At 39.8% G+C, this 14,182-nt stretch overlaps 1 protein-coding gene and 1 pseudogene across 1 annotated transcript; one reads left to right on the top strand and one right to left on the bottom strand.

The window, feature by feature from the left end:
• Positions 1-2,453: 2,453 nt before the first annotated feature.
• LOC104847760 lies at positions 2,454-3,396 on the bottom strand (annotated as a pseudogene).
• Positions 3,397-12,155: 8,759 nt separating this feature from the next.
• LOC104847672 (olfactory receptor 52K1) lies at positions 12,156-13,106 on the top strand. The gene has a single exon (XM_010603156.1). It carries the CDS (start codon positions 12,156-12,158, stop codon positions 13,104-13,106), a length of 951 nt encoding a protein of 316 aa, XP_010601458.1.
• Positions 13,107-14,182: the final 1,076 nt, after the last annotated feature.

The raw sequence follows: 14,182 nt of genomic DNA, 5'->3' as shown, positions 1-14,182 counted from the left end.
ATGCGAAAATATAGCATGTTCTCTTTGGGAGTCATGAAATGACCTCACTAAATACTTAAGGAGGAAACAAAACAAATGTTAACGAGCATTTTCAGAAAGTGGGGTATACAGGATTACTTTCTAATATAGTTTATGAGGCAAGAAATCCTGATAACTGTAAAAGGGAAATTATAAAAAATTATGAGAACAATATCTAACAGAAACAGAGATCAAACAGATGTGTGTATATACCCAAACACAAATTGTGCATAATTTTGTGCACGTCAGCTATAGTTCAGTACAAGTGGTTAAGAGAGACTGCTCCCCATGTTCGAATGTGCACATGCTGGAGTTCTTATACAGCTGCTCTAAGCAAGCTCTGAGAGTTCCTCAAATGGCTAAACAAAGACTTACAATATGACCAATAATTCTTTTAAGTATACATGTAAGAGAAATGAAGGCATGTAGCCACACAAGGACTTGCACACAAATGTTATAGCCACATTTTCATACTGTTCAAAAGGTGGAAACAACTTTAAAAGCCATCAGCTGATGAGTGGACAAACAAAATGTGGTTTATGTAGTATGAATGCTATTGAGGTATAATGGATATGCCCTACAATGTGGATAAACCAAGAAAACATTACCCTAAGTAAAAGAGACTAGTCACAAAATATCACATATCGTTCCAATTAAATAAAAGTCTGGATTAGGTAAATCTAAAAAGTCAGTAAGTCATTTAATGGTTGTTTAAGAATTTTGGGGAATAAATGGAAAAGGTATGAAAATGAAAGAATATGGGGCTTATCTTTCAGGTGATCAAAACTAATTTGGTCTTAGCTGCATGTTTCTTTGTTATAGTAAAACCATCAAACTCTACACTTTAAATGAATAAATTGCATAGTATTTGAATTATAATCTTAATAATGATGTTAAAAAAGAAAACCAAATATTCTTTTCCCTTATTTATATGAAAAAAGGAAAGAAACAAAGCCTTTGTAAATAGGAAGCTGTGGAGGGGTTAAAGGGAGGGCAGGGAAATGGGGAAAAAATAAGAACCAAAATACATCAAGTAAAGGTACAAATTCCCAATGACGAATATCATTATATTGTATACCTAAAATGTGCCAATAAACTTAATTAAAAAAGAGCAGATTAGTCAATGTCACTGTGGAAATTCAATGTGGCAGGACTCCTATATCTTTGTTTTGAGACTTACTGTAATAACCGTGACAGTATTATATTAACACCAGTACAGACATTAATGAAAGCGAAAAGTCCAGAAATATATTCACACATAAAGCTTTCTGATTTGATAAAGTTGCCAATATGATTCAATCTGGCAAAGAAAAATATGTCAAAAGTAATTCTGCAATAAGATAGCCATATGTGAAAAATAGATCTTGTTCTATTTCACACCATATAATACTATTTGTATTAAACCACAGACCTAACAAAACTCTTAAGTTTGTAAAATAAAGTACAAACCATGAATAAACTTGATTTATACACCATAGCTAAAAGTTTCTTTCTAACTAATGGATGTTGGTAAGAAAATAAAATGGATGGCAAAGTTGGACAAAATATTTTTATTATGTGTATCTGACTTGTGTCTAGACTCTATAAACAATGAGAATAAATCAACAAAACCAAAATCACATTAAAAATGGACAAAAGACTTAAAAATTGCACAAAAATAATAAGCACATAAGATACTGAAGATCAATATTTATTAGAAAAAATGTAAGTTGAACCATAACTAATTGCTTGCTTATACTCATGGGAATGGCTAAAATGAAAAAAAAATGACAATATCAAAATTTGACCAAGATTTGGACCTATAAGTTATTGGTGAGATTATAAAATGGTACAGCTACTTTGGAAAACCATTTATTGAGTTTTTCTAGAGTCACATATATACCCTACTCTCTGATCTAGAAATTCTACTTCTAGGGTAAGAAATACTCATAGCAACTTTATTTGTAATACCCAAAGTGGGAAATAATCTGGAAGTCCAAAGGAAGATAGTTCAGCTAGGAGATGCTCATATAATGGAATATTACTAAGCAATGAATTAACAACTGGTATAAACAACAGCCTATGGATGAGGGTTATTTTTCCTTGTCATGTAGATTAACTATATCTTCGTCATTTTATTAATGCCTCTTGGAAGGTAGGAGTGGTATCAGACAGCAGAGTGGCATTTCCAGGAAGCCCACATCAGTCTGATAGCCATATTTCCTTTGAGACAAGGACTCCCTGAGCTTTGTAGCCATATTTACATCACAGATGGGAACACCTGGTGGTTCTTCAGCCATCTGACCTGATATACTTCCTAATCAAAGTAAGGGTACCACTGAGTGTTGATTTCTGTCTTCCCATCATGCTGGGAGCCATGGGCTTCATATACATTGCCCAAGGGATTAGGGGGTAAAGGACCTGGTTTGCCAGGGCAGGGGGTGGTATCAGAGCCATTATGGTGGAGCAGAGCCCCTCTTCAGCAGTCGGAGGTCTCTGTCCCAGATCTGCTTGGTCTTCATCCCATAGATGATGGGGTTAAGCATCGGTGACACAGTGAGGTAGAGGTCAACCAGGAGGATGTGGATGTACTTAGGCACATGTTGACCGAAGCCCTGGTATAGAATGAGAAGAGTCCTGTTGTATAGAAGAGAAGGATGACACTCAACTGGGAGCCACAAGTGCCAAAAGTCTTAGCCCTTGACTCCTTGGAGGAGAGGCTTAACACACCCTGGAGGATGGGTGCACAGGAGATGGCATGCAGATGGACTCAGTGCCCACCACCAATGTGGCAGTGGTGATGCCATATTTGTTGTTTGGCAATGTATCTCCACAAGCCAACTTTACCACAGCCATGTGCTCACAATAGGAGTGAGCCACCACTCAGCTACAGTAGGTCAGCCTTGCCAGTAAGCAGGTGAGTGGGGTCATGAGCCCCAAGCCACAGAGCAGAGTAGCAGCCCCCAACTTCCCCACAGACTCCGGAGGTGGCAGTGAATCACAGTGGAGTGACCAGCAGATAGCCAAGTAGAGATCAAAAGCCATTGCTAGAAGAATGCAAGATTCAACAGCTGAGAAGTCATGGGTAAAGAATATCCGGGCAGCACAGGCCCAAAAGTCAATCTTAGCATTTTCCCAAAAGACAGCAAGGACCTTGGGCACAGTGGAGGTGCAGAGCACCAGGTCAATGCTGGACAGCATGCACAGGAACCAGTACCTGGGCTGGTGCAGGGTGGCTCTGAATGCACCACCAGCAGCACTGCTGTATGGCTGAACACTGCCAGGGCATACACAGAGCAGAAGGGAAACGCAATCCAGAAGTGGGTTGCTTCCAGGCCAGGAATTCCCATGAGCAGGAAAGAGGCTGGGGTTCTGATGGCTGTGGTTTGTGTGTTGCATGGCAAGGAATGGTGTATAGAGAAGATCTCACTGCCTTGGTCTAAACCTTAGGAAGCCCTGAGAGATGAAGCAGCCTGGATTCATCCTTATATCATAGTTGGATGGCAGCAGCAGATATTGGAGTTAGATTTCATGGAAAGCTTCCAGGACAAGAAGATGACAGGGCACTGGGAAATGATTCAAAGAGTAATATCACCAAGTTTCAAAATAACCTGTTCACTTCTGTAGGACTCAGTAATGTCCAGGCTGTGGGCTTGGGCAGAGTGGCCTGGCTATAGAACTTTCCACGGTGAAGACAAATGACCAGACATGTATGGCCTTCTGCTTTTTGCCTGTGAATCCTCTGTGGCCTAATTTCTATTGATTTGCTGTGTGACAATATAAAGGTAAAACTGATCATAAAAAGGTCAGATGGATTGGAAGACTCAAATGTGGCTACTTTCAACAGTGGGAAATGAAGACTGATGGGATGAAAGGGAAAGAAAGGATGTCTTGGAGTTTTCAAGCCATTGAGCACATACCAACTCATAAATGAGGGTGAAAACCCGGGTTCTACCCAGGAACATCAAAACACAGGTGGGGAGGGGTTTAGTAACTCATAGCCTGCCACAGATATGTGATTGCATGGCTCATGTTTAGTATTAGGATCTCATGCTTTCCTCAGATGCCCTATACAGATACTAATTGAATCAGCTGAGATCATCCAGAATTGATAGTGGTGTCAGGCTGCTTTGGCAATGATATGATGGCTAGGGTCCTTAAAAATCATTGTATGCAAAGCGTGTTCTTCCAAAAAAACCTAAAGGTACACGACAGAATGATAAATCAATTCTAATCATTGATAACACACAATCATTCCCCATATGCAAATATGGGGAGTAAATTTGATCAAATAATAGTAGTACAGAACTTTTACACATCTTCACCCCACATCTTCTGCTGCAAACACCCTTTTCCCACTTTCCCGCACCTATACACATCTTCTCATTTTTTTCTTATATACTAGATAGCTAATCATTGAGAATTTGATAGAGTGGGGGAGATTAAACAGGAAAGACAAGAAGGGGACAGTAGAGGGAGAGGAGAAGAAAAGGAAAGAGATGAGAATAGTAACTGGAATAGATATAAGAAATAATTGGATAGACTAGAAAGAAAAGTACTTTTTTTTAAAAAAAGCTTATGATATGATGGGACACAATTGTGTTCTGGTTGCTGATTGAAACAAGTATTGGAACCAATTAGCCCCTCTGGAGATACCCCAACTGGCAATAAAAATAGATCTACCATATGATCCAGCAAATGTCATTATATAACCAAAGAAGATAAAACTAGTACCCCAAAGAAGAATTTGTACTCACATATTCATTGCAGTATTATTCACAATAGGAAAAATATAGAATCAACCAACATATGCATTAGTGGATGAGTAGATAAGATGTAAGATATATACAAAATAGAATACTACTTAGCCATAAAAAGAAAAATCTCACAATACAGACAGGACTGGAGGAGATTACATTAAGTGAAATAAGCCAGGCATATGTCCCTCAATAGATAAATAGACAAAGAAAATGTGCTATTTATACTCAATGTCATTTGTAGGAAAATGGATGCACCTTAAGACCATAATGTTAAGTGAAATAAACCATACACACAGGATTGAATATGAGAATTAAATATCTCTTATATGGAAAACCCCAAATATAAATAAAGAGCAAAATAAAAGACAGATAATAGGAAAAAGGGGGATAGATCTTTTGCAAAAGTCAGCATGGTGACTTTAGCATAATATGTATTGATCAAGCCTAACAGACAGTAATAATGCAAGCCCTGTGCAAAAGCCCTATCTCAACCCATTTTGTTCTGAAGACTACAGATGGGAGATGTGTTCTTATTCTTGAGAGACAATGGTTAGGATGCCTAATGGGGACTTAATGTAGGAAGGGAGGGGATGTGAACAGGATTCAAAACACCAAATACAAATTTCAGTAGGAGCTGCTGCTATGCCTCAAGGAAAATTGTTGTCATCTTAAAGGGCATGGAGGCTTCTCTGAAAAGCTGACTACCCCTATTCAGACAGAATAGCAAGCTCTACCAGTCATAATAGGAGTCACTAATACCTCAGTGTTTAAGGTTAAATGATTATTGTTCATTAAAGGTTAATGATTATTGTGTCTTAATGACTGCTGCTTACTCTACAATTATCTCATTGAACCTTCCTCAAAATCCTGTAATTTGGGAGGAACTGTGAGATTATTATCCTCACAATAAGGAAACAACCAATGTGCAGAACTTAAGTTCTCCATTAAGGTTGTAACCTGAGACTCAAATCTATGTCTTTTACCCACATTCTTAATTTATAGCTCAATGCAGAAAACAAAACAAAAGTATGAACCTCAAATCAAACAAAATACGCATAACCTTGACTTCATTATGACTTTCCAAGGGTCCCAATCAGTAACCTTTTCCAAGGCACAGTCAACAACCACACAGTCAGGCAGCTGTCTGCGTTTTTCTAAGGAGGCTATAGCTTCCAGTAGGCACCGCAGGGAAGGAGGCAAGGGTGGACAGGCACGATGCTACCTCTAGGGAGCACAACTGAACCCCACAGAATGCTGAAGGAGTAGGGTCTGTAGGAAGCCAGAGACAGAAATCCCCAAAGACTGAAGACTGGGGCGCAGAAGTCCCCAGAGACTAGGACAATCCTGGGGCCTCTTTAGGATGTTCCTCAGAGACAGAGCCTGTTGTTTTTCTTCTGGGAGAAGAGTAGCTGGCTGAAGATATAGATAGATCCTCCCTTTCTTACTTCATCATTTCTATTCTCCTCTCATGGAGAGAGGATAACTGTACCCATTTTCCCTGAAGCCTACAGAAAATAAGTTGAGTCTCATGCTGACAGGTGAGAGCACAATGGGCTGCAGTGGTAAAGGAAGACCAGGAATACAGAGGGCACAATAAGGTGGTGAGCGCAGACGGGATGAGGGACAAGCAGACCAGCAAGGGGGACTTATGTTGGGATCATCTGATGCCTTGGGAGCTAGAACAGAGTTACTGGGGGACACAGGTCAAGGGAAAGGAGCCAGGGCATGTGAATGAGGAATACCTGTGAAACTTGGAATAATCAGAATATCGGGAGAAATAAGATCGAAAATAGTAACTCCTAGAGGGAAAACATAAAGGCTGAGGGGAGAAGTGTGTTCAAAGTTTGAGGCTTGGCCAGGGGATGTGCCATGGAATGATAGAGCAGAGTCTAGCTTTCTGTGTCTCTCACACCCAAACAACTTAGAAGGGGTTATACCACTTCTCACTCCTTTGATATTCCCATACTTGTATGTTTCTAGCATAGAGTTAAAAAACCCCTTCTCAAATGCTTTTTCTACAAGCTGCAGAGCCTTCCATCTTAAAATTATTTGAAAAATATCTTTCTTGCCTCCAAATCCTATGCTCCATTTTCTGTTTTATGATAGAGAGACTACTGCTAGAAAACCCTAGCCAGATAACCGAGACCATATTAATCACATTCATCCTCACTGCTACTCACTTGCCTTCTACCTTATACTCTGGCTATACCTCAGTTACAGATGCTCAGCACAGGAAAAGAGGCTAACTTAAGGAGGTAGCAAGAACAGTCCAGGTACACTCTCTTAATAAAGGTTTCAGCAATCTCTAGCTATATCTTCTTATTGTGGCCCTATAGACAGAATCCTGGAGTAGGAATAAAACTATAAATTTAATCCTAAGATCAGCTGCTCACTTCCTCTATGATAATTTGGTGACTCAATTTCCCCAAGACCATGGTTTTAAGATTTGCTGAAAAAATGTTTTAAGAATTGCACTGACTGGATACTCTTTAGGTATGGACCTCTAGTGCATTTTGGACATTTTCTGGCATCTGGTTGTGAAGGCAGGAAATAAACACAGGGCAATGACACATAAGGACAGCACAAGGTACTCAGGCCAATCTGATTCAAATGTGTTGGGTAGGAAAGGGGATGGAAGGGGCGGTATGTTTTAGATGAAGCCAGAAAGGAGAAAGGTTGATGGATTTCTAGGCATTCTAAACAAAACAGGCAAGCCTAGAGAGTGAACTGTGAAGGCAAGAAAACTGGGGGGTCAGTGGTGGTCAGCAGGAATTTGACACAGGAAATAAGGGGTCAAAGCCACACAGAGAACAGGAGAGCCCTGCTTGTAACAGGAGAAGCACATTAACTTAGGATACGTGTGACAACATGTGGAGGCAGACATGCATTGATTCTTTCAAGAGCTATTTATCAAATATGGTGGTCACAAATATGGCCGCAATGAATAAATAAAAAAAATAGCATAGCCCTGTCATCATGGGGCTTCTGTGATGCATACCTCAAAGCTAAGCACCGGAGAAAACACACAGATATACCTTATCCTTGAATTTGGGGTTTCCATTAGGAAGATAGCTTTTATTCTGATCTAGGCAACAAGAATAAAAGATGATGTAGCATTTCTATCTGTGAAAGAAAATCTGCCTGACTCAGATGTTGCTGCATTATGTAGTGGGGAGGGGGAGCAAGTTTTTAAAGGAAAACAGTCGCTGATGCATTCATTTAAAAAGTGAACTGGACCAATCTTGTTCAGTAGAGCCTGAATATGAAGTAGAGCTCTTGTGCTTAACACACTCACAGCCCAATGAATGGACAGACGCATGAAAGGTATCACAATCTGTACTCTTGCTGTGTTATTTGATTTGTATATTAGTAAATCCTCATTGAAATGATTGAGCATCTCTGCTGGGATGAGTCTAAGAGGGCAGAAGCCAAGAAAGAGGCAGGATCTTGGCCACATATGCGAAGGACCAGAAAGAATTCTATATAAATAATACAATCTGCAAGCATGGCTCCTTCAGGAAATGGCAGATAAGCCAGTGTTGTTGAAACTAGAATGAATATTTAGAGAAATGGTAGGAGTGAGGCCACTATATTTAAGTGAGAAGACATTTTGAATCATATTTAGTGTTTCTTTCTTGTAAGAATGCAATCCCATTCCATTTCCAGTAATTTTCAGAAGGGAAATAAAATATATGGTCTTTCATGTTGTAATAGACAAGTTGAATGTGGGTAGAAACTACAGAGGTTTTTATAGTGGCACAGGCAAGAGATAGACATGAATTAGGGAAGACACAGAGGGAACAGAGAGAATTCAGTGTGAGACAGAAACCAGAGCCAGGGCTGAGAACCATCATCACAGATTTGGAAAGAGCTTCATCAGCTTTAGAATCTGGCAGGAGGCTGTGTGGCTGGCGTGTAATGAAAGGAGATGTGGAAGGGAATAAGGCTGAAGAATGGGTTAGGGTATGGATTCTATCCTAAGTACAGTGATAACCCATGAAAGTTTCAGCCAAAACTTAGTGTGGTATAATTTGCCTTTTAAAATGGTATTTTTAAGCTGTAATACAGAGAATGGATTATTATACAGGACCTAATATTCATATGCCACAGCATGAGGTAGGAAGTTTTTGTTGTCCAGATGAAAGACGACAGTTTAAATGTGAGTACTAATCTCAGCACTTGCGTGGCTGAGGAAGGAAGATTGAGGCTCAAGGCCAGTCCAGGCTACATAGTAAGACCCGGGCTCAAACCAGACTAAACCAAAAGTGCCGACAGAGGAAAAGGAAAATTGGTTACTGAAACATATTTTGTAGGTTGACCATCTTTACTAACGAATTGGATATCAAGGAAGAGGGAGGGGGTTGAATCAGGATTACGCCCAGGGTTATGATATGCACTGCATGGAGAAGTGGTTGGTAGAGAAATAAGACTTGTTTTAGCCATATTTTATTTGAGATGTCTGTGAGACATTGCAAATAAGATGGGATGTAGAATAGGAGGTAGGACACAGTAGTCTCCAACTCAGTAGAAGGCACACATTTGAGAGCTTTCTGAACATAGATGGTAAATATTGAGAAATCAAGGAGAGAATGGAGAGAAATGTAAGAGGATAATAAAAGAGCATCCAAGAGGAGAAGAGAGGGAGGGTAAAAGAAGAAATGACAAGATAAAGACATTACTACAAGGAGAGCAGTAGAAGTGCAAGGTAGGTCAGAAGGGATTGAAAACTAAATGAGAGAAAAAGCACAGAATCAAAATTTAAAACTTAACTAACACACAAAAATAAAATTTATGGGATACTATGTGATGTTTTAGTACACGTATACATTGTATAATGCTCAAATCAGTGAACATATCTATATTCTCAAACATTTATCGTTTAAGTGAAAGCATGCAAAAATCCTCCTTAGCCTTTTTAAATATATGGTACATTATCAATATTTATGCCACTGTACTGTGCAATAGGAGTTCAGAACTTTTAAATCTGCCTCAAAATAGCTTAGCAATTCTTTGGTGATACTGAAGAATGAGCCCAGGGCCCCTTGCATGATACAAACCAAATGTCCTGTAGCTGAGCTGTGTCTTCAGCCTTTTAATTTTTAATTTAAAAAATTTTAAACTGGGTCTTGCTAAGTAGCTAGCCTGGCCCTGAAATTGCCATCCTTCTGCCTAAGCTTCTTGAGTAGCTGGGATTACAGGCATGTACCACCTATCTCAGTGGCAGATTTTGAGCAAGTTTTGCTGTGAAGGGGAGCATAATTGAGGGTGTTAGAAGAAGATATAAAGCCAAGGAATGCAGGATAGTCATTCAAAATATATATTATTATTCAAAATATTTGGATGTTATTCAAAATAAACATTTTAAAAAGAAAAGGCAGATTTGTTGTAGGAAGATTATAATGACCAATAGCATTTTCACACTGCTTCATAATTTATAAGGATTGTTCTCATGATTTCATCTTTCCTCACAATAAAACTCAGTGAAATAGTCATGGAAGGCAAGACAGATGAGTAAGGGAAAACTTTAAAGTTATCTGTCTAATGGGCCGGGGATTTAGCTCAGTTGTTCTGGCTCCTGCTTTGCAAGAGCAAGGACCCAAATTCAATCCCCAGTACAAAACAAAAACAAAAAACCAACAAAAAACTCCCTAAAACAACAACAACAACAAAACAAATGGCAAACTTAAAAAAAATTATCTATCTCAAAGCCTAGGAAACATATAAGTGCACTGGGGTACACTTGAGGACAGTTAAGGATATTATTCCACTGTTAAGGACATGCATATAACGGGGCACAGTTATATAAGAATGACTTCACATACTTAACCACACATGTGCAGCATGATCAGGGTCACTGGTGTTTTGTCTCACCATGTCCCAGTCAGCCGATAAGGCACTAAAACCTCTATGAACTAGAGAGCACTGTAGCTGTTTTGTAGCTGATTTTTTTTTTTTTTTCTTTTCTGAAGGAATAAAGATGGGCAACTCTTGAGCTCTGGAGCTGCAGCTCCAACTTTCCTGCTCTGATGCACCCTGATGCTGATAAGTGGCCTCATGTGTTGTTCTTATTAGGGAATTAACTCACTCAGGGAACAAAGGATTATATGAATGGACCTCTCTCTGAATGCCCGTGGGGAGGCTCGGCCTTCACACTATCATCAGTATTAGTTTCCATCAGAGACCTGATAGTAATTGTTACTTAATGCCAAGTCTTTAGATTCTAAAACTTTCCTCTATAGCATGGTACTGAGTTTTCATTACATTTCTGTACCTTGAATGTGCTGGATTTGAACTGCTTGGGGAACAAGGTAGAAGCAGAAGTGTAGTAATTTAAGACATTAGATTTGAAGAAGGGGGACAACAGTTTTCAAAACTCAACTTTACCTTTGATATTTTCCAGCCACATGATTGTCAGTAATCTTTAATTTTAATAAAAAATAGCACCCACATTCACTTACTGCTTCCTGTGTTTCAGGTGTATGCCAAGTGTTTTGTAAGATTATTTCAAAATCCTCAAAGGAAAACATTTATACAGGAACTGGGAAAGATGAGATGGTCAACATATTTGGAAAAAAAGGTATAAATATTTTCAAAGAAAGTGGTAATAAAGGGGAAGAAAAGGAGATGAAAAAGAATCCAAGATGGAAAAACAACAGTGACAAGGTCAGAGGTCAGTCTCACAAAAGACAGGGATGGTGCATCTCCTCTGAATGTCACGGGAGCTAGGAGAGGAACTGGGTGAGGGGAGAGCTGTAGAGAAGGAAGTCAAACTATAGTGAGGAGAGGGAGAACAAAAGGGCTTCTTCTGTTCTCACCAGCTGGAGTTAGGGCTTAGTTGGAGACATTTCTGAGAATCAAATAGGGACCTAAGAAACCCCCTCTAAATAAAAAGATCTGTGGAACTTGTAAAGAAGCACTTTTGAAGGTAGTAGGCTTATTTATTTCTCATACAACCAAGTTTAATGCTGCAGGTTTATTTTTAAATTAGAATAGTTTGAGCTGGGTGGCAACTGGGAAACAGTGAAAGACAATGAATGTTTTGGATAAGACTTAAGCAAGAGTCTACATCCTTTATAAACATGTTCTGGCCACATGTGCTACAGAAAAGCCTTTTCCATTTGATTACTTAATGAAGCTGAGTTTTGATACTAGCTCTACTGGTATGTGATGTCCTGACAGACCAATGATTTTATAAGTGCCTTGAAGGCAAGGATCATGCATAATTCCTTTGCAATGATCATTATGAATGTGTTCTAATTTCCTTTAAGGACCAAAAACGAGAATGAGGCCAAATCCTTCTGCATACATGATCAGGATCTGAACCAGAGAACTGTAATTCTGGTGATACTAGAAAGGCTCTGTGGACACGGACAAGGAAGAAGAGAATTCCCAGTGGCCATGTTGGCTTGTAATACGACTTCGACCCACCCAGCGATCTTCTTGTTGATGGGAATCCCAGGCCTGGAGCACCTTCACATTTGGATCTCCATTCCCTTCTGCTCAGCCTATACGTTGGCCCTGCTTGGCAACAACATCCTCCTATTTATCATTCTGGCTGACACAGCCCTCCATGAACCCATGTACTGCTTTTTAGCCATGTTGGCAGCTATTGATTTAGTCCTCTCCTCTTCAACACTGCCAAAAATGCTGGCCATCTTCTGGTTTAGAGATCAAGAGATCAGTTTCTATGCCTGTCTGGTCCAGATGTTCTTTCTCCACTCGTTTGCCATCATGGAGTCAGCAGTTCTCTTGGCCATGGCCTTTGACCGCTACGTAGCCATCTGCAAGCCACTACACTACACCACAATCCTGACTGGGCCCCTTATCACCAAGATCGGTGTGGCTGCTGTGACTCGGGCTGTGACACTGATGACTCCACTCCCCTTTCTGCTCCGACGCTTCCATTACTGCCGGGGCCGAGTGATTGCTCACTCCTACTGTGAACACATGGCGGTGGTAAGGCTGGTGTGTGGGGACACCCGCCTCAACAATATCTATGGCATGGCTGTGGCCATGTTTATTGTGGTCTTAGACCTGCTGTTTGTCACTTTGTCTTATGTTTTCATCCTTCAGACAGTTTTCCAGCTTACCTCTCAGGAAGCCCGCTACAAGGCATTTGGGACATGTGTGTCTCACCTAGGCGCCATCTTAGCTTTCTACATACCTGTGGTAGTCTCGTCGGTCATGCACCGTGTGGCTCGTGAGGCTGCTCCCCACGTGCACATTCTTCTTGCCAATTTCTATCTGCTTTTCCCACCCATGGTCAATCCCATCATCTACGGTGTCAAGACCAAGCAGATTCGGGAGCGAGTCTTAGGACTACTCCTGAGAAAGGATGCAAAAGGGTGACTGAAGAGTGGAGTGGGTGGTATGCTGCCATTGCAAGCAGGGTTCAATAGGAAGTGGGAGGAGACCAGAATCTTCATGTTATTTTTTCCCTAACACAATGGAAAAAAATTATACTGAAGCTCTGAGACTCCAGTGTGTTCAGGGCTCACAGGTCTGGGTCATCTGGTGCCCTCTGCACTGAAACTGCTAAGTTTTCTGATTCCTCACAGAGTTCTTAGTCTTTTTTTAAAAAAGCTAAACATTTATAGATACATTTTTAGATATACACAATGATAGCATTCATCATAAGGAATTTGTACCTGTACATGATGTATCTTGCTTCTTCTTTTTTTCCTGTTCCCCTTCCCTTTCCTTCCCTCCTTAATTAATAAAAGCATTGTTTTCATTTTGTCCTTCTATTCCTTTTTTTAAATATTGTCCCTTCTTTACTTTCTCCCTACCTCCTCCCTTGTTCCCCTTGGGTCTTTTATGTTGTTGCCAATATCATGCTGTTTTACTTTTTTAATCACAGTAGCTTTGTAGTATAATTTCAAGTCAAGGGTTGTGATTCCCCCTGCTTGTCTTTGTTGCCCAGACTTCCTTTTGCTGTTCTAGGTCTCTTCTGGTTCCAAATGAATTTTAGTATTTTTTCTCTAATTCTGTGTGATATGCTATTTGTATTTTGATTGGGATTCTGCAGAAATCCAGAAGATCATCAGTACCTGCTTTGAGAACCTGTATTCTAATAAGATAGACAACACAGAAGAAATTGACAGATCCCAGCTATATATAAATTACCAAAGCTGACTCAAGAAGATATAGAAATTCTAACTAAACCAATATTAGTCAGTGAAATTGAAGACGTGATTAGTAACCAACAAAGAAAAGCCCAGGCTCTGATGGATTCACTGCTGAATTCTACAGGAAGTTTGGAGAAGACCTAATGCTGTTACTTCTCAAACTCTTTAATGAAATTAAAAGAAATAAAAAAAAATCAGCCCCCCAAACATAAAGACCTGATTAAAAAATGGGCACCAGAAATGAACAGACATTTTTCAGACAAAGAAGTAAAAGCAGCAAGTAAATATATGAAAAAG

Source organism: Fukomys damarensis, unplaced genomic scaffold (assembly GCF_012274545.1).
Source record: "Fukomys damarensis isolate Sample0158 unplaced genomic scaffold, DMR_v1.0_HiC HiC_scaffold_16, whole genome shotgun sequence".
NCBI classification, from domain to species: Eukaryota; Metazoa; Chordata; class Mammalia; order Rodentia; family Bathyergidae; genus Fukomys; species Fukomys damarensis.
Note: the sequence above shows the minus strand (reverse complement) of the source record. Positions and strands in the feature narration are given on the sequence as shown.